This window comes from Synchiropus splendidus, chromosome 10, assembly GCF_027744825.2.
Source record: "Synchiropus splendidus isolate RoL2022-P1 chromosome 10, RoL_Sspl_1.0, whole genome shotgun sequence".
Lineage (NCBI taxonomy): Eukaryota > Metazoa > Chordata > Actinopteri > Syngnathiformes > Callionymidae > Synchiropus > Synchiropus splendidus.
Genome location: NC_071343.1, coordinates 9,240,205 through 9,266,218, shown reverse-complemented (window position 1 = coordinate 9,266,218; position 26,014 = coordinate 9,240,205). Strand labels below are relative to the sequence as shown.

General features: G+C 40.3%; 1 protein-coding gene across 2 annotated transcripts in view; it reads left to right on the top strand.

Annotated features, from left to right (window-relative positions):
• Window positions 1–25,789, top strand: part of LOC128766242 (receptor tyrosine-protein kinase erbB-4-like) — a 228,639-nt gene extending 202,850 nt beyond the window's left edge. For both annotated transcript variants that reach the window (XM_053877738.1, XM_053877737.1), the window contains exons 21-28: window positions 7,862–8,017; window positions 10,367–10,442; window positions 11,042–11,188; window positions 12,816–12,913; window positions 13,210–13,380; window positions 16,968–17,211; window positions 18,461–18,586; window positions 19,135–25,789. In XM_053877738.1, coding sequence (XP_053733713.1) covers window positions 7,862–8,017; window positions 10,367–10,442; window positions 11,042–11,188; window positions 12,816–12,913; window positions 13,210–13,380; window positions 16,968–17,211; window positions 18,461–18,586; window positions 19,135–19,784 — 1,668 coding nt within the window. In that variant the 3' untranslated portion in view covers window positions 19,785–25,789. The remainder of the gene's footprint in view (window positions 1–7,861; window positions 8,018–10,366; window positions 10,443–11,041; window positions 11,189–12,815; window positions 12,914–13,209; window positions 13,381–16,967; window positions 17,212–18,460; window positions 18,587–19,134) is intronic.
• The last annotated feature ends 225 nt before the right edge of the window (window positions 25,790–26,014 follow it).

Here is a 26,014-nt window from a genome sequence, read left to right as displayed (position 1 = left end):
TCCGTTCCAGACGGCCGTTCGAGAAGCGAATTGTTCGAAATCTAAATCAATTTTTCCCATTACAATGAATGGAAAAAGAACTAATGCGTTCCAAGCCTTAAAATAGTCTTTTGTAGGAGTGAATGTAGAGTGTCTGCTGCAGGTGGCTGTTCCTCTATGTGTGTGGCCGCTGCATGTGGGAGGGGTTGCCGAGTGAGTGACGTCTCTCCAGAAGTGAAGAGGTGCCCGGTGCGTGTCCAGCTCTGAATGTGCGCTTCTGTGCAGTTTGGCTGTGACAAAGTCATAAACCAAGTAACTCTCTGTCCCAGACTCGCCTCATCCCTGTCCCAGCTCCAGCCCACAACAGGACATCAAACCCTGGAGTGGAGGTGTGGAGAGCGAGCACCTCCCCTGTGACACTCTACCACGCTCCAGTGTGGAGACAGGAAAGGTTTTACACCTCAATATGAAGAAAAAACAGTCAGTAAATGTAGCTAACGGGACACGTCTGCATACAGACGTTTATACTGAGTTGTGCATATTAGTTTTGGAGTACTACTGCCACCCACTGACCCTCTGATCCTCTTGACTTTGACTGTTTGACTGCGAACCATGACGGTTCAAATGCTAACAAGTGATCTCGTCATGAGTTATTTATATATGTTTATCCACAGAGAGTTGTTTTTTACATTTGTAGATATAAAAATATAGTATGTTTCTCAAAGTTCTATAGTGACATGTAGTAAACAGAGGTTAGATTGGCATTTATATACTGTATATTCTTCATATTGAGTCTATCCCTGTGATATCTCGATGCTCATCTGAGAGCTGGGTACAGGCTCCATCTCTCCACACATGTTCCCTTCTCAGTTCATGCACACTCTCTCTCTCATTTCAAATGCACACACTCACCTAATATAGTTTCCTAATTTCGCCCAGACATGGGGGTTGGAATGGAAACCATCCGGCTTTCATCATCATTGTGTGATCATTTCCTTCAATTTCTTGGTCTGATTTGTTTCCCCTCATTCCGTTACCGATAATTCACTCTCCCGCTCCCCGTTTCTGAGGCACTATATTTTTAAAACTGAGCTTTAGATGAAACGTGCGCTACGTCAAGCAGCTACGGTGCTGATGTCAGAGTACCTGTTACTCACAGTCAGAATAGGCTCCTAACATCCCGTCCCTTCGAGGATTGCTGGCATCCTTCTGAGCCAAAACACAAAAGAAGACACGCATATTGGCGAGAATGAATCATGACTATAAGTGTCACACATTTCTGTAATCACCTTAAGAATCGCGCTTTTGAGAATGAGAGCGCACGATGGCGAAGATGATCGGCACTCTATTTATATCGAGAGTCGTCATCGCTGCGTGGAGCGTCAGAGCTGAGTTACAAAAGCTGGGACCCTGAAAGACTTGAGCAACCGACAGGATTCCAGAAAGCAAAACTATGTTTGAGTTCATGCAGAGTTTCATTGTGAAAGATCTGAATGTCACATTTGCAATGCAAAACATCTGACATGGTTCTGGTTTGTCGACGTCGATTGTTTCATCCTGACTTTTGCCTCCGCATCCTCTTTCCTGTTCTTTTTTAGACGGAAAAGATCGCTTTAGGATATATATATAGCCACATTTAAAGGCAACTGAGAGAAACTCTGATAACTTGTCTGGAGTATTACAAAGGTTTCTGTGTTGTTTGTTTGGGCGTCTTCTGGGGTTTGTTATATGTCAACTGACAAACGCATCATTAGCAGCAGCAGAGGATTGGGAGGTATCTGCCTACAACCTGACTTGAAAACGTACTCAAGAATAACCAGAAGTTACTTAAGTTTGCATTTTTATTTGACCCCTTTCAATGAGTTATGTAATATCTCTATATACAGGGGTTAGACAAAATAATGGAAACACCTTAAGGCTTTTTTAAGCTTTTTATTTTGTCCAACCCCTGTATTACTATTACTACAATATATGTATTTAAAAATGTGTTAATCTTGGCTTTTCTTATTCTTTGAATTTTTTTATATGTATTTTTATCTATTTTAAACAGGCGTTTCCTCGTTGATGTTTAAGTTTTATTTTCATGTTTGTTGGAAGCTTTATTTTAAAAAAGGAAGTCAAGTTTTTTTTATGTTGTTTGCCTTAGAATGTTAGCTATATTAGCAACTGTTCAGAAGTGTTCTTTGTCGTAGATGTTTTGTTTTATATCAAAACATCAGGAAAGGTTTGGTTTCACTGCTCAGAAAATGTGTCTCAAAAATTATCGCTTAAAATAAACTTGCTGTATCGCCCGCAGGCTAAGGCAAGTCATGACCAAGCGCTCACACTCCATACCCATGTTTATTTCATCCATGTTTTGCTCCGATTAAGCGGAGTTAAAAGCCTAACCTTTTTTATATTTCCACTTTAAACATGGAAATCATGTGCCGGAGCCTGGCAAACTCTCCCTACTGAAACAACTTGTCCGAATATTTGCTGGTTTGACATTATTTCCTCCTCATAAAATAGTTGAAAAAGTAAACTGAAGCATTTTTTTCCTCCTAAATTCTTTGTTTAACAGTTACTTCAGTTTTACTCCGTCATAGATGAACATTCTGAAATACTAGTTACCTGGATGTCACACTAGTTCTGAACGTATACAGCAGGGGGCTGGTCCATCCCCCAGTGCGGCGGAGAGTATTTTAGTGCGGAGCAAAGGCGATGCCTTATGAAGGATTCACCAATAGTGTAGTCCATAAGAAGAGCGCATGTATGAAATAGAACAGATCTATTAAAGCTAAGTATGAATCAAACTCTCACTACATACTCATTCATAGTCATAGTTGTCATAGCAGCCTTGACTTGGCATGTTTATAGCACGTGAAATGACAGTCTCCAAATAGACAGTTTTGCGTTACTAGTACTGCGAGTAATGCTTAAAAACGTACTAGTGATTATTTTCAAAGTCTATTAGTAGTAGAAGTAACCTTATAATTGAGTACTAGCAGTCAGAAATGTAGTACTCATTGAGCTAAAATAAGGTATTCCAAACAGCATTCCATATTCCAGAGCTTGCTCGCACAACACACGCTGTTAAATCTAAACATCTCTTCCTTGTCCCATTATCAACAGTGATGATCACATGACCTCCTTGGTGGTCGGATCAATATTCACCAACAGTGTAGTCCGCAAGAGGCAAATAGAACAGATCTCTTAAAGCTAAGCCTGATTCAAACTTTCACTACATACTCATTCATAGTCATAGTTTCATTGGCCGACAAACTTTTGGGCGGCAAACTTCCTCATGATGTGGCACTAAATGTACAGCAGAGCAAGGGTTCAGTGTTTTGAACACGCACAAAAAGTTTCATAGACTGATTTCTAAGTGGGGAATAAAGTAGATTTCATATTCACCGCAGTAAATCTAAAAGCAAAAAGAATTATGGGCAAATGTTACTGTTGTAAAGGCCGGAATGCAGTGTTTATCAACATGCTTCAAAGAAGACTACAATCCAAAGAGCTATATGTTCTATGTGTTTTGATATCATACTCCGTTTTCCTTAAATAAATAAAAGCCGTAAATCATGTTTTAGTAATTCAGAATCGGTCTATTTATGGCGGCGTGTAATGAGGCCAGCGATAAATTGTGCGGTAATGGTAAGAAAACAAAGCCCCACGAGACGTGCTCCCCTCTCTCGGTCACGTGCGCTGACAGAATGTTCAATCTCATTAGAAGTGTCTCCTCATGAATAACATTTCATCCAGATAAATCACTGGATTGTACTCGGATTCCCCCTCCTGCTCCCCGTGTTTGTGTGTTGACAGCCTCTTGTGTATATTTATTTACCGGCCTGGATTAACAACAAAAGAAGGAGAGGAGCAGTAATGAATGGACACCACCTCTCTCCACTCTGCGCTGTGATTGATTTGACCAGCGTTCTGCGGCCGCCTGCCAGATCCATCCCCACCAAACACATCTGAGGACGGTGTTGCTCACTCAGGGCAGGGTTCGCATGGCGCAGGCATGAATAATCATGACGGCAGGCCAAAAGATTTTCTGGCGGAAGAGTCGAATTTATAAAAGGCGAAGATAAGTGATTTAAACCTGCGGTTCTGTTTGAGCATGAATAAAATATTTAGCGCGCTTTTGCCAAACTGCTGCTTTGTTTTGTTTTGTTTTTTGAGTGGCATCACTTCAGAACTGAAGTCATTTCGAAGCACGCGAGGTGGTAATTCACATCCATAATAAACATTTAGTATACTTGCCGAAACTTCGATCACAATTCCAAACGTATACATCTCTGCAGTCATCTTTTATGCAACACCACTTTCGAGTTATCAGCTCTCACTTGACCGGGTCACACATCTGTGTGTAAGAGCAAGGAATGGAGACGCACTCATCTTCATTCCGTCTGCACTTGAGCTGCTTAGTTGGAAACCAATTAAATGTTTACTTCAACTAGGAAGTTAGTCTTGGATGGGAGCAACGTGAGTGGTCATGAGTTCACTTCATTAGAAGCTGTGCTAAAAGTTTGACTCTTTATCATTCGGTTGGCGCTTTCCCAGACTTGAGTAGGACTACGACTGACTCGGTGTCTCGGATTCGACTGCTTGAATTTGCTGCCGAGAAGAATGATTCGGGAGTAGACTGAATTTAAAATCAAGCGCTACGAACAGCTTGTCCAGATTTTGCTAGACTGAAGGCAAACCGTCACCATCATTCACCAGGCTTTTATCTAGGAGGGCATCTGGGCGTCTGCAAAACATGAAAAAATGGCCGCCCGATTCTCGACCTTAGCTTGGCCGCCAGATGCCGCCATATACCAGCGTAATTTTGCGGGCCAAGCTACGGTTGAGAATCAGGCGTCCATTTTTCCATGTTTTGCCCAGGTGCCCTCCAAGCTACAAGTACAGTGGTATCTCGGTTTTTGAACTTCCCGGAATTCGAACAAATCGGAGTTCGAACAAAAATTTCGAGATTTTTTTGCTTCGGATTTTGAACGAAAATCCAGAACTCGAACGCCCCTGAAAAACAACCGCAGCAACCCCTCCCACATGCAGCGGCCACACACATAGAGGAACAGCGCACCTGCAGCAGACACTCTACATTCACTCCTACAAAAGACTATTTTAAGGCTTGGAATGCATTATTTCTTTTTCCATTCACTGTAATGGGAAAAATCGATTCAGATTTCCAACAAATCGCTTCTCGAACGGCCGTCTGGAACGGATTGTGGTCGAGAACCGAGGTACCACTGTATTACTAGTAATGCTTAAAAATGTACTAGTGATTATTTTCAAACTCTGTTAGTAGTAGAAGTTACCTTATATAATAATTGACTACTAGCAGTCAAAGATGTAGTACTCATTGAGCTAAATTAAGGTATTCCAAACAGCATTCCATATTCCAGAGCTTGCTTACACAACACACGCTGTTAAATCTAAACATCTCTTCCTTGTCCCATTATCAACAGTGATGATCACATGACCTTGGTGGTCGGATCAACTAACTGTACTGACTAAAACACATTTGTGTCTCTAGCAGTGTGAGACTTACACCCTTTTTCCTCTGGAATAAACTATTCTATTGAAACTTATTTATCTTCCCCCAGTTATTATGGTGTGTTCATGTTGTACTTGGACCTGGGAGTCCAGAACGCCCCTCGTTCCTGAAGGTGTTCCGACTCAACGGTTGGGATTTCCTTTCCCTTTTTTCTTTTAATTTTATCAGCTGTTTGTCGACCACTTGTCTTAGTTTAATTTAATCGTACAGTTTCTTGAATCAGAGGAAGTTTCGGCCGTTTTTCGATCTCCTGCTGCTGAGGTCTACGTACATTGTCGATCTCAATGTCCAGAACTGTCATCCAAACACACTGTATCGTGATGAAGGTGGGGGACCCCTTGTGTTGTGTTCATGTGTTGTGGATGACATTTGTTTGTGTTGTACTTTGAGGCATAAATGAATGAGCTGTAAAAATTCCCTTTTTACATACACAGCTGCAACACCTAAGCGTGCACTGCTCTCCCATATTGGGGAATTAACCGCAAAGTCAGTTTAAATCGCTGACTTGTCCTGAGCCTATGAGGGACCCAAAAGAGGCGAATGTGATTACCGCCTGACCACTGTAATCTCCCCTCTTAGGCTGCAACCACTCAACCCTATCTACTCCAAACCCTGCTCCTACAGCCACTGCTCCTTTTTATTTCAGACCATTTCAAAAGAAATCCTATTTGTTGTGGCTTCAAATAAGCCCTAGTTTTTTGTTGTTTTTTTTTATCATCCGCTCGCCACTTTCGACAAAGTGGCTTCTGTTGTTGTTCATCCTGTTTAAAAGACTTCCCTGCACTTTTTTTTTTACTTCTCATGGCCTTGTTTGCAGTGATACATGTTTTCCTCTGGAGATGCAGCAGACGAAAGTGAATTTAAACCAAAATTAAGGCCTCAAGCTCAACAGGACTTTCAACATTGATTTCCCCAATCTAAATATTTATTAGTGTGAAATGTGGCAATGTGGAAGGCTTTGAACCTGGGCATTTTATTAAAATGTGTCATTAAAATAAATGACTGAATTGTGTGTACATGTGTGAGAGTGTGTATAAATATGAGTATCAGGCATTGTTTCTACTGTGTTGTTTCCTAAGGGGCCACATGACGGTATACTGTGACAAAATAATTTTTATTTGTTTACTTTCTTTTTGTTTATTTACTACTTTTAAATGCAAGTACAATATAGAAAAGAACACCGGCCATTGTGTATATATATATATATATATATATATATATATATATATATATATATATATATATATGTGTGCATGTATACAGTTTCTGAATGTCAATAATTCCTCATGATCAATTTTTGTGTATCTGATGACTCATGAGGGCCAAGCAAATACCTGCAATGGGCTGCATGTGGCCCCTCGATCTAGCGATGGGTGGATGAGGTTTCATGAAACAGTGTCCTGATTTTTAGAGGCCACTAGATGGCACTGTGTTTTGTAAAATATTTGGACAAGAACAATCTCACAACGTTTCTGAACCATGAGCGCCATCTAGTGGCCTCTGAAAATTAGGATACTGTTCCATGGTACCTCACCTTCCTGGGCCATGTGTGTGGCATAGGAGGAGAAGACTGACAGTGGTGATCTGAGACAGAAGAGTGAGAGGAAAGCTCTCGCGTCCCATGATGTTTGCTAGCTCTAGGTGGAAAAGAAGAAGATACTGAGGTTCTCATCCAGAGTGAGATGGATGTGGTTCATGAGAGGATGATTGGCGTGAAGAGAAAGATGATCAATGCAGGATTGGCTTCAATGTCCAAAAAAAAAGAAAAAAGAAAGAAAAAGAGAGATGCTGAGTAGCTTTTTCAGGCTCTTCAAGGTCATTTTATCTTCTCTTCTAATCCAGTAAACTAGTCCCAACACTGCTCTGAGTGGTACGGAGCCTTTTTTTGCTTAGGAATTTGTCCACAATAAAACTTCCTGATGGATTCCTATTCTCCCTTCCTCTTTTGGCAGATGATCACTATCAATTAAATGATAGAACGGCAGGAAAGGCGCTTTCTCGATTGTTCAGGAGATTCAATGTTTTATATCAACATCTCTCCCTCCTGTGGGTTTCGCTTTTTAATTGAAAATCCTCCTTCGGGTTTATGGATCCGCTGCTGTTATTGCACGGCGAGGCATTTAACAATAAAGATGGCGCTTCCTCCGTCGCGCTGTTGATTGATGAGAATGGCGGGAAATAGTGCGGTAATGATGATGACAGGAATAATTATAAAAATTCTGACGGCGGCGGTAACGTGCGACGGCGATGGGGATGAGCGAGACAGATGGCCGTGTTAAACCAGCGCCAGTCGTGCATGTAAATACCTGCTCCAATAGCCTGTGTTTGTGTGTGTTACAGGGGATGATGTATCTGGAGGAACGCCGCTTGGTCCACCGAGATCTGGCGGCCCGAAATGTCCTGGTGAAATCCCCCAACCACATCAAGATCACCGACTTCGGCCTTGCGCGCCTTCTGGATGTCAATGAGAAGGAATACAACGCGGATGGAGGCAAGGTAGGAACCACAGCACACGCCATGGTCAGCGCTTCCATTCATCTTCAGGCCTGCTTCTCCATTATTCACCACCGCACATTATACGCACATTTATGTTCCATTACGAGGCCCAGGAGTACGTTTACTGTTTATATTGAAAAATCGAATTATCATGAAAACAAAGCGTACATTCCTCTGGCTTGAATGTAAGTAAAAATTGCATTTGATGAATAATGAATGAATGAAGGGAAACTCCTCCAATATGCAGATTTGAAACCAGTATATTAACCAAAGCTGCTGGATGGCGATCGCACCTTGGTCTTGTATATAGGGATTTAAGATGCCGCCATGCTTGTGCATGAATTCAGCAGTATAATGTCTTTACCTTAAATCTGTTCTGGGTGGCAAGAAAATATGATAATTATAGCATCATGCTAATAAAAAATGAATGCGACACCAGTGACACTATGATGCCTTTATTCAATGTAATTATCATATGGTGCCCATGGTTTCCATTTTCTTGCATCTGAGATTAATACCCATTGAACCCCCTTCCTTATTGTAAGCAGCTACTAGAAGTGTTTCATCCAGAATGGCACGTAGCTCATAGAAACGCACGAGTATTATTTCATAATCGACATGAGTCTGATCTGAGCAGGGATTGATTCTTCCCTGGTTTCATGGCGCTAAAAGATCCAGTTCCGATGTGCGTGCTCATGCATCAAACATTTCATCTGCATGGAAGTACTGCGACATGCGCAGTACTGTGAAAGTCCTCAGCAACGTAGCATATCATGTTGTTTCATGTATTCGTTTTTTGTTTTGTTTCAATATTTTGAAACTAACACTAGATATAAGAGAAACCAGCTCTGTACATGGATCAGTGGTCGGTATTATATATGTATATCTGAACAAAGTAGTATTCGGTACGAGTCCAAAGTCTTTTTTATTCCATAAGGCATGAAGCATTTTCATTCAGGAATTCATTCAGGCTAGAGCGGGCCATGTAAACACAGGAAATACACTGGTGAGACATGATTTGTTCGTCCAAATGTTCATGAGATGATTCCTTCTCAGCAGTGCTGCAGTCCCCAGACAGATAATGAAGTTCAGTTACCTCACAGACGTGTTGGCGAACTGCACACAATGGTCGTTGAAAGCAGCAAAATGGCATGTGTGCCCTTGTCGGCCCTTTTTTTCTGAAGTGAATATGCAATTTGGAGCAATTTCAGGGCAGAGAAAATGTAAATATGATACATTTTGCGCCTGCTTTTTGGGTCAACAGACCTGTGCTCATACAATTTAAGTTTGTTTCGGAAATGATGAAGGTTTGTGCAGATGTTCAGTGTCATGGAGACAGTCATGAATCATGTTTTAGCTCTTTATTTTTTTTATTAATGTATTGATTTATTGTGCTGTTATTTTCATGACTACGTTTTTTTTTTCTCTGTGTTTCCAACACTGTTTTATATTTATTGCACACACACACACATTGCACATGCGACCACAGTAACTAACTCATAAACCGACCCAGTCATACAACCAGTGATAGGCGGATGAGGCTTCATGAAACAGTGCCCTAATTCCCATAGGTGGAATTCTCATTTAAAAAATAATCTCAGATTTCCTTAAAAAGTGTTTTTTTCGAATGGGAAGGTTTTAAAGCAGAGAGCGCCATCTAGTGGGCCCTGAAAATTAGGCCACTGTTTCATGAAGCCTCACCGACCCATCACTAGTTCAACCTTAAATGTAAGCAGCGATATACATCCATTTTGTTGTGTACTCACTGAAAAGTTTCCAACTGGAACCTTTGCTCAAACCAAAAGTAAAAAGCCTGTCAAAGATTTCCCAAATCTCGAGTCTGTTCCACATCTGTCAGCTATCTGTGGGTCTTGCTCGGAAACATTAAGCATTATTTATTGCTTCATTTTGTTAAGGTAGGAACTAAAACCCACCGCAAACAGCTATTTAAAGAGAGTCGGCGGAGCTCTTAATTCTGCTCTACTGGGCCACTTAATTTGCTTCGGGGTGCCACAAAGTCCAAATCCAATATAGATATAACCAAGTCAATCTCAAGTGTTCTCCTAGCGCAGGTATTTAGCCTCCGTAATCCCTGTTGATGACGTGTCTTCTCTCCCTTCTTCCTCACTCTTCGCCATCACACTGTGCTGTTATTTACATGACACCGTGCACCGAAAACTTCGCCCCTCAAACTCATCACCAACCGCTCGACTTATCCACCATGGATAGTGACGTGGCTTGTTGCGAACTTCACTCTTTCGAGAGAATATTTTAGTCGGTTGTCAACTCCTTTCATGGACATTTCTGTGCTTGACGCCGCATGTCGCTGCTAATGCTTCTCTTTGACAGATGCCCATAAAGTGGATGGCGCTGGAGTGTATTCATTACAGGAAGTTTACGCATCAGAGCGATGTTTGGAGTTATGGTGAGCATAAGCTTTTTCATTTAAGATCAGCTGAATATTTTCCCATTTATTGATGAATTGCTGAGCTTCTTGGCTGAGAAAATACAAGCCAAAACATTCACTGTATTACCAAAGATACACACAACGATGAGTGTTAAAACCCTTATCCAAGTTCAGTTGTATTTTGACTGTTGTTTTCTATGTGAAATTTGAGGTCCATTTTTTTTTTTTTTGTTTGTTTGTTTTTTCATCTAAATTGTGAATTGAAGAATTAGATCATATCATTTTTACCAAAAATTTAAATCAAAATTATATTAGGTTTTTTTTTTCAGCTAAATTGTGCCATATCACAGTGTGAAATACTGTCCTTTTTTCATTCATTCAGATAAATCGAATGGCGACTCTGAGAAACCTCCACTCCCTTTTCTTCAGTCTACTCATTGATATTTCCCTTGTGAACACTCACATTCTCCCTGCTCCTTCTACACCTCATTCCACACGTCATTCTCTTTTCAGTGACTCTAACATTAGTAAAAATGTAAATATCCCCACTCCTTCCTTTAAACATGAGCAATCCTCTCTTATGTACAGTTTTCTAGCTTATTCTCTTCTCTCTTAAGGGGTCACAATTTGGGAGCTCATGACCTTTGGAGGCAAACCTTACGACGGGATTTCGACCAGAGAAATTCCAGACCTGCTGGAGAAGGGAGAGCGACTTCCTCAGCCGCCCATCTGCACCATCGACGTCTACATGGTCATGGTCAAATGTAGGTGCACAAACCAAATGCTGGTCCAGTTTCTCATCTGTTCAGCAGACAATGACTGTGATGGAGTCACTGAGGCAGGGTTTCCATGAATGTATTTGTTTGTGACCTGTGCCTATCCTCTTTTCATTTCTTTTTCTATAGATCGTTCAAATTATTTTCTCTGAAATCTGTTTTTTCCCAGTCAGTCGCTGGTTTCTTCCTTCAGACTTACTCAGGTCTACGTCTGGCGACTACGCCATTGGATTTTTTTGGACTTTTTCATCAGAATTCAGATGACTTTTGACTCTCTTATCATCTGTTTCTTCTCATCTGAGTTGCAGACAGTCTAAAAGTTGTAGCAGATTTTGAAAACAGTTGTGTCATATGTCTTATTAATTTAGCAGGTCTCATATAGGAGTTCTGGCTATTCGTGACCCACAAGTTTAGTGCCTTTGAATAAAACTTCTTTTTGTCCATCCACACTCTGTTTGTACCAGGTGAAGTCACAGGGGCGGTGATGGACATATGGGCTTCCGTGGGTGCTTTGAGCTCCGATAAAATCTTTCCCTGGTAATGGAAGCATTACCTCCACACCTCACCATGGAGGAGTCACAGCATGACTGAGCAACCTCAGTTGTCGCCTCTCAATTTGGAGGTGTAATGCTACTCATCATCCAATCTTTAGGGAGAATTGAGTCGCCAGTATCGTGTTGTAGTCAAGACCGTGTTGTGAGTATAGAAACCAAGGCCAGTGAGGTGGGAGACCAAGACCAAGAAGAAACTCTACATGCAGCGCAGAAGCATGAGTCTATTGGCCATAGAGACACCTTTATTTTTCTTGGTCTCACACGCTTGTTCCTGAGCCCCGACAGCTACTTCATACTCAGGAAGGATGGTGCAAAGATCTGTACTCTGTCGAGGAGCTGGTCCGAATTCTGTCTGCTTCAACTTTGTCTACACCACTACTGAGGATGAGTTAAAAATAAATAAATAAAATTGACACAGAAGTGTGTATAATTTTGGCAACATTAAAAGTCATCTTTCAAAAATTTCCCTGCGTTGCTTTGATGTAGCCCACCCCTAATGAGGTGACCGAGAAAATTGGGGATCACTCTGCCCTTGAGCCAGTGCTGCCAGGACAGCGATGGTGCCAGCACTCCTCAGTCCGGACTCCTCTGAGCCTTCTGTCCTTTCTGTCACCTGAACCTGGCAAAGGCAAAGCCATAGTAGGAGGGTTTGTGTGTTGACCGTCACATTTCCGTTCACCTTTACAAAGGCATCACATAATATAACATGTAAAGAGGTTGTTGGCGTTGTATAAAATTTTAGTTTGTCCGAAAAAAAGAAGGTATTTTTAATTTGCATCCATTTTTACCCAACACCCCTGGGCTTTGCTTCGAGAGCCGTCCCTGGCGTATTTTGGCATCCCACTTTAGGATTCAAAGGCAAACTGGCAGTAACGTTCTTCACACCATATGCTCGTTTTGGTGACAAAGTGATACCCTCAATTGAATCAGACAAAAAAGGATATTTCCCCACAATAGGTCCTGGAATCTAAAAATAATCCCCAACTATTGGTTTATCTGTTAAATAGCAGTTCAGCTACTATGTTACACTAAGACCCGCAATATGTCTGCCTTTTTTCCAGGCTGGATGATTGACGCCGACAGTCGACCCAAGTTCAAGGAGCTAGCTGCAGAGTTCACGCGGATGGCTCGTGATCCCCAGCGTTACCTTGTGATCCAAGTATGAGACTTTATTTCAGATTCTCTGTGCAGAAATGTCTATAAATAATAAATGAAAATCCACTTAGTAATAATGAGGCTTCATGAAACAGTGTCCTTCTTTTCAGAGCTCAGTAGGTGGCGCTCTTGGTTTAAAAATGAGGTGAGGTTTCATTTAAATGGATGCTCAAATCGATATAGTGCCATCTAGCGGGCTCTGAAAATGAAGACACTGTTTCATGAAGCTTCACAGACCCATCACTACTAAATGCTAATAACGGATGCTACATGATGTTGATGTAAGCGCTGCATTTCCAGGGAGATGACCGTATGAAGCTCCCTAGTCCGAATGACAGCAAGTTCTTCCAGAGTCTCCTGGATGAAGAGGAGCTGGAGGACCTGATGGATGCTGAGGAGTATTTGATGCCACACGGCCTCAACGTTCCACCGCTAGCGTACCCGACTCGGACACGAGTGGAACGAAGCAAGGTGATCTTTGATGTTATCAAACAAAAACACTTGCTACTGGACGTGATGTCGGATTATTTGCAGCTGAGTGAATGGATGCTCTGAAATCACCTCAGAAAAATCCACAGATAAACCTGAAGAAATTATGTATGATTTTGCTGCATTGAAGTTCAAGTGAAAAGAAGCTGGAACAACTGTTCGCCGTGATTCAGGACTCAGGATGACGTGGGTTCAAGTAACAGTCTTGTTCATGATGCATTCCTTCATTTTAAACAACAAATACAGGGTTTGTGCAAAGCAGGTGCGCAGCTGTGATCAACACTGGTGAAGGGAAAGACAAGGGTTGAGAGCTCTGACATCAAATGGATGAATGATACTTTAATTTTACACTATCATCGACATCCTCAAGAGCGCGTGCCAGAAGTTCCGCCCCAGAGCTCCCGCCCTCGTCCCAGGGCACCTGTCCTGGGTTCAAACACCAGCTTGCCCGAGGCTGTCTCGAGATAAACACACAGATGTGATGAACACCAGCACTGAAGAGTGACACCAGGTTCAAATGAAATAATCAAATTTTATTGTAAAAAATTAGGTGACAATCAGAAGCGACAAAAAAAGAGTTGAAAAAAAAAATAAAAGCATAAAAATAATCACAGATAATACACACAATAATAAAAAAGTAGGTTTCTAATTGAGTTTAAAAAAAATTAAATGCTGCACTCACACTGCTGACCTGATGATGGGCTGATGAGGCTTCATGAAACAGTGTCCTCATGTTCAGAGCCCACTAGATGGCACTCTCTGCTCTAATTTATTTGGATTTTAACAACCATTTCAATGAAACCTTTCAAAAGTTTTAAACTTAGAGGGCCACCTACTGGGCTCTGAAAATAAAGAGACTGTTTCATGAAGCCTCATCACCAGTTTCACCAACATGGGTTCAAGTCTCAAGCTGTCTGCGATTTCCAAATTTGATGTCTGGCTCCTGGAACGTGACATATTTTAGTGTATGTCATTTTAGGAGCCAAATTTCTCACTGTAACAAAGAATATAGCAATGCAAAGACCCTTCTGGGTTCAAAGCCTGTCTGTCCATCTTACCTGGTGAAAGTACTGATGGATGAACAATAAGTGTAAAAAAAGTAAAAAAAAAACAAATATATGTAAATGAAATAAATAAAAACCATTGAGTGTTTAATATTATCATGTAATAACAATAATAAGAATAACTATAGTTGCTTTCAATTGAAATAAATAAATAAATACATACATTTAACAAAGGTAATTAATAAAAATGTGAAAGCAGGAAAATGTTCAACTAAAAACTAGTTAAGTGATTTAATAAAGACAAAGGTTTTATTTTTAGTTTTTAGTTTTTTGGAAAAGAATCAAATACAATACAATTTCACAAAATATAATAGGAATAAAAAAAGTAAACAACTGTATTTAAAATATATGTAAGACACAAAACTGATGAACAATATATTTTAAAAAATGAAAAGTAATTTTGAGGTGTTAATGATCAAAAATAAAATGGGTAAAAGGAATAAAGGTAAAGGTAAGGTAAAGGAATAAATAGAATACTTTCTACAAAGTTTGTTTTTTTATCACAAGAAGATGCTAATGTCAAATAATATTAAGTATATAATAAATAGAAAAACATAAATTCAATAAAACTAAATATGTCAATAGAGCAAGGAAATCAAGAGTCAAGCGAAACAAAATTCTGAAACATATTTTTCTTAGATGTGACGTCCTGCCGTCGCCTGGGATATCAAGAGTATATCTAGTTCAGATAGAGTTGTCTTGCTGTATTTCTCAGTTATCATTTGTGCTCACTCTTGACACGCTGTTGTCTTTAATAGTGTTGTCTTTTATACACTCGTGTTTCAGTAGATGTCTCCCTGAATTATTCAACATTGCAGTCACACTTGTATTCCCGTAAAAAAAGACAACAAAAAAACACTTTCTGTCCTTCTGAGTAGAAATAAAAACAAAACGTGAAATAATACTTCAGTATTCAAGTGGCTTTGTTGCTGTTGTGAGCATCAGGGTCAGAATGATGATCAAGCATTCAATCTACACAAACTTTTGTTGTGACACTGGAATATTTTTTACTTTTATTCAAATTATGTTTCAGTGTGATAAACACTTCGCTGGGACTTTGCAGCCTCGTCCGTCATGTCTTGTATACATTCAAATCATGTTCTTTAATTTTGCATTAGATTCAGTTTATGAAACATTTCGGGACACTTGAGGCACGGCTGGTTTTTCTCCTGTGTTTTCACTGCTGACTGGAGCATTTTACGCAGCACAGACAAAATACTGTCACACACCGTTGATGACCTTTACAGCCCGTTTTGTTTAAGTGAGGCAAGTAAAAAGCAGACGTCAAAACTGACCTTAAAACTCAAACTTTTTTTTGGCGGTGAATGGTTTTATGACTTCTTATTTAGTGTGACACTGTGGCCAAGAAAGACTGTGTAAAGCAGCGTTTAGTGCAGAGACACCGCGCGAGTCGTAGCGTACTGTCTGGGTGCTGGGGAAAAAAATCAATTACAGCACAGGAATAGCATAAAAATAAAAACACAGCAGGGCAGGCTGATAGGACACTGAAAGACTTCGCTTCATGGAGAGTTTTAATTAAAATCCTTTCATGGAATTGTCCTTGGAAGTGTTGTTTTCATAGTCTCACCATGTCCCCTTGGAATTAAATGGCAAAAGAAAATATTTCATAAGGCGCTTAAAATGAAACTGTCATTGTCATGTTTATTGTGTGTAGTGTGTGTGTGTGTGTGTGTGTGTGTGTGTGTGTGTGTGTGTGTGTGTGTGTGTGTGTGTGTGTGTGTGTGTGTGTGTGTGTGTGTGTGTGTGTGTGTGTATTTAATTTAATTTAATTTAATTTAATTTAATACTTTGCTCTCCAGACAACAGGGAACCTTTGTAAGTGCAGGAGTTCCTGGTCCACTGATCACACTGATGCACAAGACACGTGGCAGCTAGGATGATAACAACAACAACAAACATGGAGGAATCCCTGAACAAAAGCAAACAAAAGCATCTGTTTTTGGAAACACAATGGCCAGGGTTTCCACTACTCTGAATGTACTTGAAATTCTTATGCAAATATTTTCAAGACATCAAAAGTGGTTTATTTTAAATAAAGTTATATAAAAACTCAAGATAAATTGTTACAAATATTATATATATATATATATATATATATATATATATATATATATATATATATATATATATATATATATATATATATAAATAAATATGTGTGTATATATATATATATATATATATATATATATATATATATATATATATATATAAATAGATATGTGTATATATATATATATATATATATATATATATATATATATATATATATAGATATATATATATATATAGATATAGATATATATGAAAAATCATAAAATTACTAAAAATAAGTGCAATAGAACAAAATAACATTGTATTATTTATTTCAATAAAACAAAATAATTGAGAGACAAGCAAAAACAAAACACAACAAGATATATATGTGTCCATGTTCGTATCTCACATTTTTGCCTCACCTCTCCTGTTTGTCTTCGCCCACAGAGTCAGTTCGCCGTCCAGGACTCGGGTTACAGCATGGAGGACATGCTACCTGCCCACCCGAGAGTGGTGTCCGTGCCGACTGTGACCGGAGGCTGTGTTCCCCCCCAGGACTTGGGCTCAGGGGCCCAAATCGTGACGGCATTTGTCCGTGGAAACCAAGAAGACCTTCGCTGTAATGGCACCCTGAGGAAGCAGGCGTCCCCGCGCTCAAGTGCGCTAGCTTCAGCCCACACTTCAGGACAAGGTAGCTTGACTGGTGAAAGTGATAAGACAAGACTTGATGGCAGTGTGTGAGTGTGTGTCTATTCTTCTGTTTGGTTCCTGAAAACTATCACAGAAGAACTTGAGGTGCAGAATTCATTTCAGTGGCAGGGATTTTAAAACATTTTTAATGACTTGGGCTGCACATGGTGGAAGCCAGAAACCTTGTGTCAGATGGGAGCAGCTGAAAAATCTCCATGTAGCAGGTGAGAGACTCCATTTAAAATGCAGCTGCTCAAGTGCCGGTGTCTGGAGTACAGATGCGCTGGCTGGCTCTCACCAGTCAGTCGACCAGACACTTTTACAGTCTGTTTGGAAAAGACGCAGGCACAGACCGGCACAACGGAAGAACAGATTTGTGCAATACTTTATGGAGATGAGGAATTTTAGGAAATGTTTCACTGTTTCACAATTATTGAGCGTATTATTTATTCATTTTTCATTTCGGCAAACTGTCGGAAATGGTTATTTGTTTGACATTTCATGAGTTTTTTTTTTTTGTCATCGTGTTTGTCTGTGTATGTCGTGGTGATTTGTCATTTGCCATGTAAATATTTAATAAAGCATGTGTTGTGCAAATGGTGTCCCTAAATTACCACTTTTTTTTTTCCATCGTGGAACATTCACCTTGTCCTTTACATGTCACACACTGCGATGAGTGTTCAAATGGGTTTCCTGGTGATATATGTCGAAACAAGACATAAAGAACATTTTAAGATGAGGATACTTTAAGGTGTCCATGTTAGCGACGTGTTCCTGAAGCAGTGTGATCTTTTCAGAGCCCACTAGATGGCACTATTATCTTTGCCTCCGAACGATTTCAATGATGCTTTATATCAGGTCGAAATCAGAGCGCCACCTACCGACCTTGGAACACGATGACACTGCTTCATGAAGCTTCATCAGCGCATCACTGGTCAAGGCTACTAGTCAAGTGGTGAGAATGAGTTCTTGGGGGTGGTGTAGACATCAAAGGTCATTTTTCAAATTCAATAAATAAACTTTTTTTTTTATAAGGAAAGAGGTTCAAAAAGAATAAACCTTCTTCTGGAGCCCACCTCAAACATCAAACAACATTTGGTCAACACAATTTTGGACTCAAATGAAGTTGAATTTTATTTCTTTTGTTTAATAAAGTATCACTATTTTGTTATTTGATTGAAAACCCATCATGTCATCTTAAATATCTGCCTTTTCGTCGAGCATAATTCTTTCATATCCTTCATTTTAAGGTGGATGTGAGGACAGCAATGGACAGCGCTACAGTGCCGACCCCACTGGTCATCTGACTGAGCGCGGAGCTAAAGGAGAAAAGGAGCAGGATCCCTACTCCACCATCCTGAGGGACAAGATCTCAGGTTTTTGTTGAGGTTTTTGTACTTTTTGAAGAGAAGCATGCGGACCATTAAAAATAATAATAATAACTTTCCTGTAATAACAATGTTATTATGTTTGATTTTGTGATTCCTTTTTTTGTTACGCCATTGGTAATTATTGTTAAATCTTGGCAAGTATTTCACACGAAAACCATTTATCATCCATTATATATCTTCATTTCAGAAGTGTGTACTGAACTGACCTTGGAGTAGCTCGCGGTTCACCTGCCTGTACGTCTCATATAGTTCAGCCTGCATTAATGTCACCTTCGGTCTGTTGAAAGTATGAAGGGAATTCCTGACTAGATGATGGCTAAAACACAGGTGTGACTTGGGTTTTTATATAACAAATTTAACCGAACAAAAGGCTAAACTCTGTTCTTCATGTCACCACACAGTAACATAATCCAAGATGGCTACTTCAAACCATATTAGACGGCCCAGTCTTTTGTTTTGAAAGTCAATTTCCGTATTTTCATGGATCACGTTTTTACAGTTCATTTCTAACGTACCATGTTTTTTCTTTGCAGAGCTCAGCACCGTCGAGGAAAACCCGTTCATAGCCCGCCGCAGGAACGGCGACGCCCACGCCGTGATTGATGGAACAGGATGTCACACTCTCCACAAGTCCGGGGCGGCGGCCGCCATGAGCCAGTCGTCGCAGAGGAACGATGAATATATGAACGAGCCACTTTACCTGAACACCTTTCTCAAGGCCGGAGACAAGAACGGACTGGCAGATTCTGCGTCCTTCTCCGGTCCTGGGACCTCAGCTGCCCAATCTGCATCCAAAACAGTCAACCCATCCAGCCACATAGTCGCCTCCTCTGGATATGTGATTTCCCCCAGTCAGCTCCACCACACATCGTATCCATCACACACCTTGCATCCTGGACATTCAGGGCATGCCCTGCACTCAGGCATCACCAGTGGAACCATCATGAAAACGAAGAAGGCTACGTTTGACAATCCAGAGTACTGGCAGCACAGTTTACCCCCCAAATCCTCTCTGCACAACCCGGAGTACCTGCAGGACTGCAGCACGCGCTTCTTCTACCGGCAGAACGGACGCATTCGCCCTGCTGTTGCGGAGAACCAGGATTACTTGTCTGAAGCCGCCATGAAGGCCGGCAACGTGCTGCCCCCACCGCCGTACAGACAGAGAAACACTGTGGTGTAGTGACCCACCTGCAGCACAAAGGGGTGTTAGAATGAATCAGCCTTGAACAGTCCTTATTTTCACCCAGTGTGTCTCAAAATTGGCTTCTCTTCACAGCCTCTCTGAGCACTTTGTCCGTCATGTCTTATTACAAGTCTTTTATTCACACTTCCCGGCTCCTCCTTTTACCTACAATGACAGGCACACTTGACTCCAAACCTGCTTTTATCACACTTCCTGGCAAAAAAAAAAACCTTCCTGCCGAGGCCCAGTTTCCCATTAAAGTCATGGCAGACTCTCAAAGCAGATATTTAAAAAGGGTAAAGGAGACGAAGAGAAATAATATGATACTCTCTTTCATTGCCTTTGGGTTCGTGTTTGGCAGTGATGGGCTGATGAGGCTCCATGAAATAGTGTCCTGCTTTTCAATAGGTGGCGCTCTCTTTTCAAAGAATTGAAATGGTTATTCAAATCCAAGGAGTTTAGAGCAGAGAGTGCCATATATAATGGGCTCTGAAAACGCTGTTTCATGAAGCCTCACAGTGTTTCACTGGTGTTCCATTGAGCGCTGCGTATTAACTCATGCTAGCATTATTAGCATTACCATTGCTGTTCAAATAGCATTTTTAATTATGGTGTCATTTTGTTTCGTAGCAGCACGATGAGGCAGCGGCGAGTGCTGCGGGTTGCTTCAGGCATTGTTTCTTACTTTAAATTTTCAGTGTAGGTAGAAGTTTTATCGTAGAACATTAAGATCTAGATGTAGTTTTAAGTCAGAATCTGGCTGAAGAGCGAAACGTCAAACAGCTACTGTATAGACCCGGTCAGAATTTACAAACATTGAAGACGTAAGATCACATTTCTGCATCGAAAGTATGGCAAAGTACAGGCGTTTCTCTCAAGCTATGTGAGAAGGCTACCGACAAAAGACCTCCAATTTTATCAGGGAAAAATTCAGACAGATGAAACCCGAATTAGATCTTAGTCCACGATTTACTGTAGTCCAGTAGTGCCAAAATGCCTGCACATATTTTATGAAGACCGTAAATAGGGTATTGTCTACATAGTGGGATAGTTATTGTGAAGTCAAAAAGTGGTCCATAACAACATGTATATACCCTGATTTTTCAAACACTTTTAACAACTCAATGAAGTGTACCACTACTATGAGACGTGAACTGATCTTAGGGACCAGAGCATTCCATCTAAAATTTTACAGCTGTGACCAAATGTAGAGCAATAAACTTGAGCGCAGTTTTAGATAGCATTTTCTCTTGAATTTGGGCTTCATTGTTTGCTTGTCATACACTGGATAAAACGCTATCGTTTCATAGTGTCTTCATTTCTGAGGAATTTTTGTGAATGCATCCATGACACCTGGGCGCGTAGGTTTAATGGCAGCTGTGGAATGTGACCAAAAAAAAAAAAGCTTCAGGATGTATCTCAGTGGAAATATATATGAAGCTAAATTTCTGGCGGAAAAAACCCGCTGAAGCCTTCCGCCAGAAACAGTCACAAGAGTCTTTTATCGTTCTTTTTTTTTTTTTTTTTCAAAATGCTAATTCATCCGCTTTTCCTTGTTGTTCTGGAGGGAAATCATGTTCCCCAACAGCTCACGCGGTGCTCTGGCTGAGGGAACCTGAACGACAGGCAATAGGATGTAATCCCGCAGCAGCGCGTATTAGCATTCCACAAATGCTACCACGCCAATGCATCAATGTTACAAAAGCCAGCAGGGGAACAGGTGTTAGTGCGCCGTTGTTTGCTGTGGAGACCAAGGGTGACTGCCGTTGATGCCATTTTTTTATTTATTTCACTGGCAGAATGTAGAGTTGTATGCAGAAAACACTGGATTTTGAACGCAGCTACATCTGAAATGGTTGCAAAAGCAATTTATAAAGGAGGAAAGGGTTTAGGTCAGAGAGGTGAACTCAACAGGTGGTATGAGAATGAGGTGCTATCATAGTCATCTTGTCTTTGTGTAACTGAAATTGATTTTTTTTAAAAGGCAAGAGCACCACCGACTGACCTATGAAAATATGAACAGTGTTTCATGAAGCCGCATAATTTTTTTTTTTTTAAACTTCCCGCCGAGGCCCAGTTTCCCATTAAAGTGGTGGTAGACACCCAACGCAGGTATTCTAAAAGGGAAAAGGAGACAAAGATAAATAATGATACTCTTATTAGTCAAGTCTTTCATTGCATTTGGGTTAGCGTTAAGTAGTGATGTGCTGATGAGGCTTCGTGAAACAGGTGGTATTACAATGGAGCACAAGGGAATGTGTTACGTCACCTGACTCATCTTGTCTTTCTGTAACTGAAACAATTTATTTAAAAAAGCCAAGAGCAGCACCTACTGACCTCTGAAAATAAGAACACTGTTTCATGAAGCCTCATCAGAGATCTTTTCCTTGTGACTATGAATTCTGAAATGAAAGTGCATTGGGGGAGAAAATGCTAATTAGCTTATTTAGCTGGCAAAAAACTGATTCATCGAACTTGAGCGTAAATTCAGAGACAGGAAGTGTCAGTGCAAATGGTTTTTTTTTAACACAATTGTGTTTCCGAGAAATGATCAAAGAAGATGCCAAAGCTTCAGTTTCCAATAGTATTTGTGCACCTTTGGCGCCTTTGATGTATTACTGACTTAACTGGATATTTCTCGTGTGATTAAAGTAAGTTTTGATTTATTATTATTATTATTGCTTTTATCTTAGAATTGGCATTTTCCTTCGAATAAAACCCATTGAAATAAAATGAACAAGAAGCAGATGTTAGAAGGTGAGTGGATGTGGTCATGAGATGATCTCTGGCTTTGTTGAACCCAACTCATGGTCTACTATCAAGAGTTGTGACAGAGTTAGGAATACTCTGAAAATGTGGTTAAGCAAAGGAAAAATGGTTAATAATAGGTCACATTCATGGAGAAAATTGAAAAATAGATTTTCACTTCTTGTTTACTGGAGGAATACTTCTCATTCCATCAGGTTTAATTTCCATTTTGAGACACGCAAACTCTTGATTAAGTGTGTCTCTGTTTATATGCAAAGTGGTGCCCGAGTAAATCTGACCCCCTGTCATTCTTGGACTTCTCATATTGGATTCTCATGGCGCTGCCCACTACTGAAATCCTTGTCGTGATTTATCATGAAAATAAGCCACTGTTCAACTGTTTGAACAGTCAAAAATAAACCGGTGAATGTCTCATTGAACTGCATCGACTGCATCTATTTGTTTGGGGAAAAGGATCATGAGAATCCAAGTGACTTCAGGATGCATATCAAATATTCCAAGAAGAAGTGTCGAAAACAATACTTTTTTTTAATTTTTTTATTCATGCATAAAAAGTGTGTCAAAGAGTTCAAACGTTTTTGCAGTGACGGGCATCTTTGGATCAGTCAGCTGAATAAGAAAAAGAGCCATTTCTTTTGAAGAAATTTTGAAGGATTTGGTTTCTTAGATGTTTAAAAATCCTATGTTTAAACAAAACCTCTGGAAAGATTTTGACAGCATCCGTTTTTAAATGACCAGGCTCCTATACACGTGCCCCACGGAGGCCTCAGACGAAACACAACTTCAGCATTCACAAACCCCGAACAACGCAGAACTCATTTCCATGACGTCACCGTTTGAGCCACAGCAGCAAAGACAGACACTGTAAAATACCCCCTCGTGGACCTCTTACATGAACACTAGACTGTGCCCTGGCGAGGACTTTTGGAAGTGGTTGAGCAAGCACACTTTGTAAATGAACAAATGGCTGGTGAAACTGGACATCAAAATCAAAAGCTGTTCCTTTGATACACAATATCACGCTCATCAGCTGTTTGACAATTGTACATAATAAAATACTGTAAATAATATTTTTATAAGTCTTCAACACCTTCATTTGTGAATACTCCTTCAACTTTTGTCTTTTCTTTGCACATTTCTGTGGTCCTCTGTACTGCTGTCTGTATATAAGCACACACTGTACATAACCTATACAGTACACATATACAGTATATATTCTGTAAGTTAAAGAGTGTACTTTTACAATGCTTGCAGGGTTTCGTTCTGCCCCCCAAAACTAGCCTCCCCTTTGTGATTGTGTTTTTCACCACAACCCTCTCGCACACATCGTGGAAGTTTGATGTTATCCATGATAATCTTCATGTTTATATACCTTGTAAGGGTTGTTTTAAAATGCATCATTTTTACAGATCATTATTGAGGCTCATGCAATAACCATGAAGTTTTTTTTTTTTTTTTAATATTGCTATTTCTGTCAACGTGTGTGCCTGAAAGACCTGCTTTTCTCCCGATAAATTAAGTTGCATTTAGAATAAGCTTATTCACATTATATTCAGATCAGAATCCTTCTGGATCGATTTAGTGTGACCCATTGGTTCCTTCGAAAACACTTCGGTCCGCAACAAAAATAAAAATGGCAACTTGTTTTTCAGAACGCTTTATAAACGCCCCAACTCCGGGAACTGGAGAGTCCTTCCACCAGCAGCGAAAGTTCTGCCGCACTACAGTATCTTTCATTGGTGCTGTGAGGCGTAAAGATGCGACAACTTGAAGTGATTTAAGATAAAATATAAACTTCAGCCACATCCATGTTTACATGCGCCGAGGGCTATAGATGATGAACACGTCCATCTTAAAAATCACTGACCCTCCATGCAGATAGGTGGCAGTGTGGCCTCTTTTTCACTTCTGAGTCATTCCAGTCAGGTCAAGATGTCAGTGGATAAAAGACCCGCTCAGAGTTCGGAGGCAATGATGACAAATGCGTGCGACGACAGAAGTATCGGTCTTCGTGAGAGAATTTGCTACAAAAGATCGCAACTCTTTCACACTCGGAACTTCGGTGCTTTCTATCGAACCAGCCCACGTTCAGACCGGTTTAAGCAGAACCAAAGTGGGAGGGCACTGACAAGTCTCACTCAGGTGGAAGTGAACAACACACCAGTAAAACAACAAGTCGCTCCGATATTCTGCAAACGCTTGTTGCTTCACTGGGACTCTTTGTTTTCATCCAACAATTAAACATGCGATGGCTTTTGATGATGAGGAGACGTAGTAGTAGTTCAGAATTTGCTTCAAGGAGTCACTGACAGATGAAAAAAAAAGAATCCCAGACCCCTACAACGACAGTGAGAGTTGGACTGTAGTTTACTGAACATGGGTCCAATGGTTCATCATTTTTTAACTTACACATCTAAATAGATGGAGATATCAGTCACTACCATGGTCAAAATCCGGCATTTGTTTTTTTCGAATACATGGTCTGTAAATGGATCTATGGAATCTGCAAAAGGTTTCTGTCTTGAACTTAACTTCTCCATTTCCCATCTTACTGTAACTGCTGAAACTGATGTTCTTGGTGATCTAGAATTGCAACAACGGCCGTATAACTATGAGTTTTACCTGTAAAGTTTGCTTTCAATGTTGTTCATGCTGTGGTCGGAATTGGGACAAAACACACATTCTTCCTGATTTCATGCCTAAGCTGACAAGGTTAACCATGATTTGCCCAGAAATTGGACAGTTTCATGATCGCACTTGAGCACACCCTCGCGCACGCACGTCATGTCTTGTAAATAGGAGGTTCAAAGGCAGCTCAGTGTTTTGAGCGCCACAATACTGTAGATTCAACTAATAATAGAAACTGTGACTTTTGGTTCCTGTTCATCTCATAACCAACTTCTGAATTAATGAAATGTCTTTTTTGTACATTGCCTTCGAGGAATCTGAGGGACTTTGTACTGTATGAACTTTGGCACACGTTTGATGGTGATTCTGTCTTTAAACATTATGAAATATCCCGCAATTCCCTTTGTTTTAGTGGTTGTATTTCCCCATGAAAAGTTTGGTTTCTCCTAGAATTCAGATGATGAACCATTAGGAATTAACTGTCTGGGTCATCATGTCTGTTCCTCTCCAACTGGTCATCTGGCACATCTCCCGAAGTAGAATATTTAAGTGCGTATTGCCTCTGTTTTGTTATATGAATCTGTCAAAACTATATTTTTAACTCAATACAAATAAAGATGAGTAAATATGAATGCTTTTGTTTCGTGCGTTTGATGCACCTAAACAGGATTTTTTTTCCCTTCCCCCTATGTTCGGTGATGACCTGATGAGGCTTCGTGAAACAGTGCCACTTTCAGAGCCCACTAGATGGCACTCTCTGCTCTAAAATCTTTGTATTCAAACAACCATTTCAATGAAACGGCACATTGTTTTTAACCCAACAGCGCCAC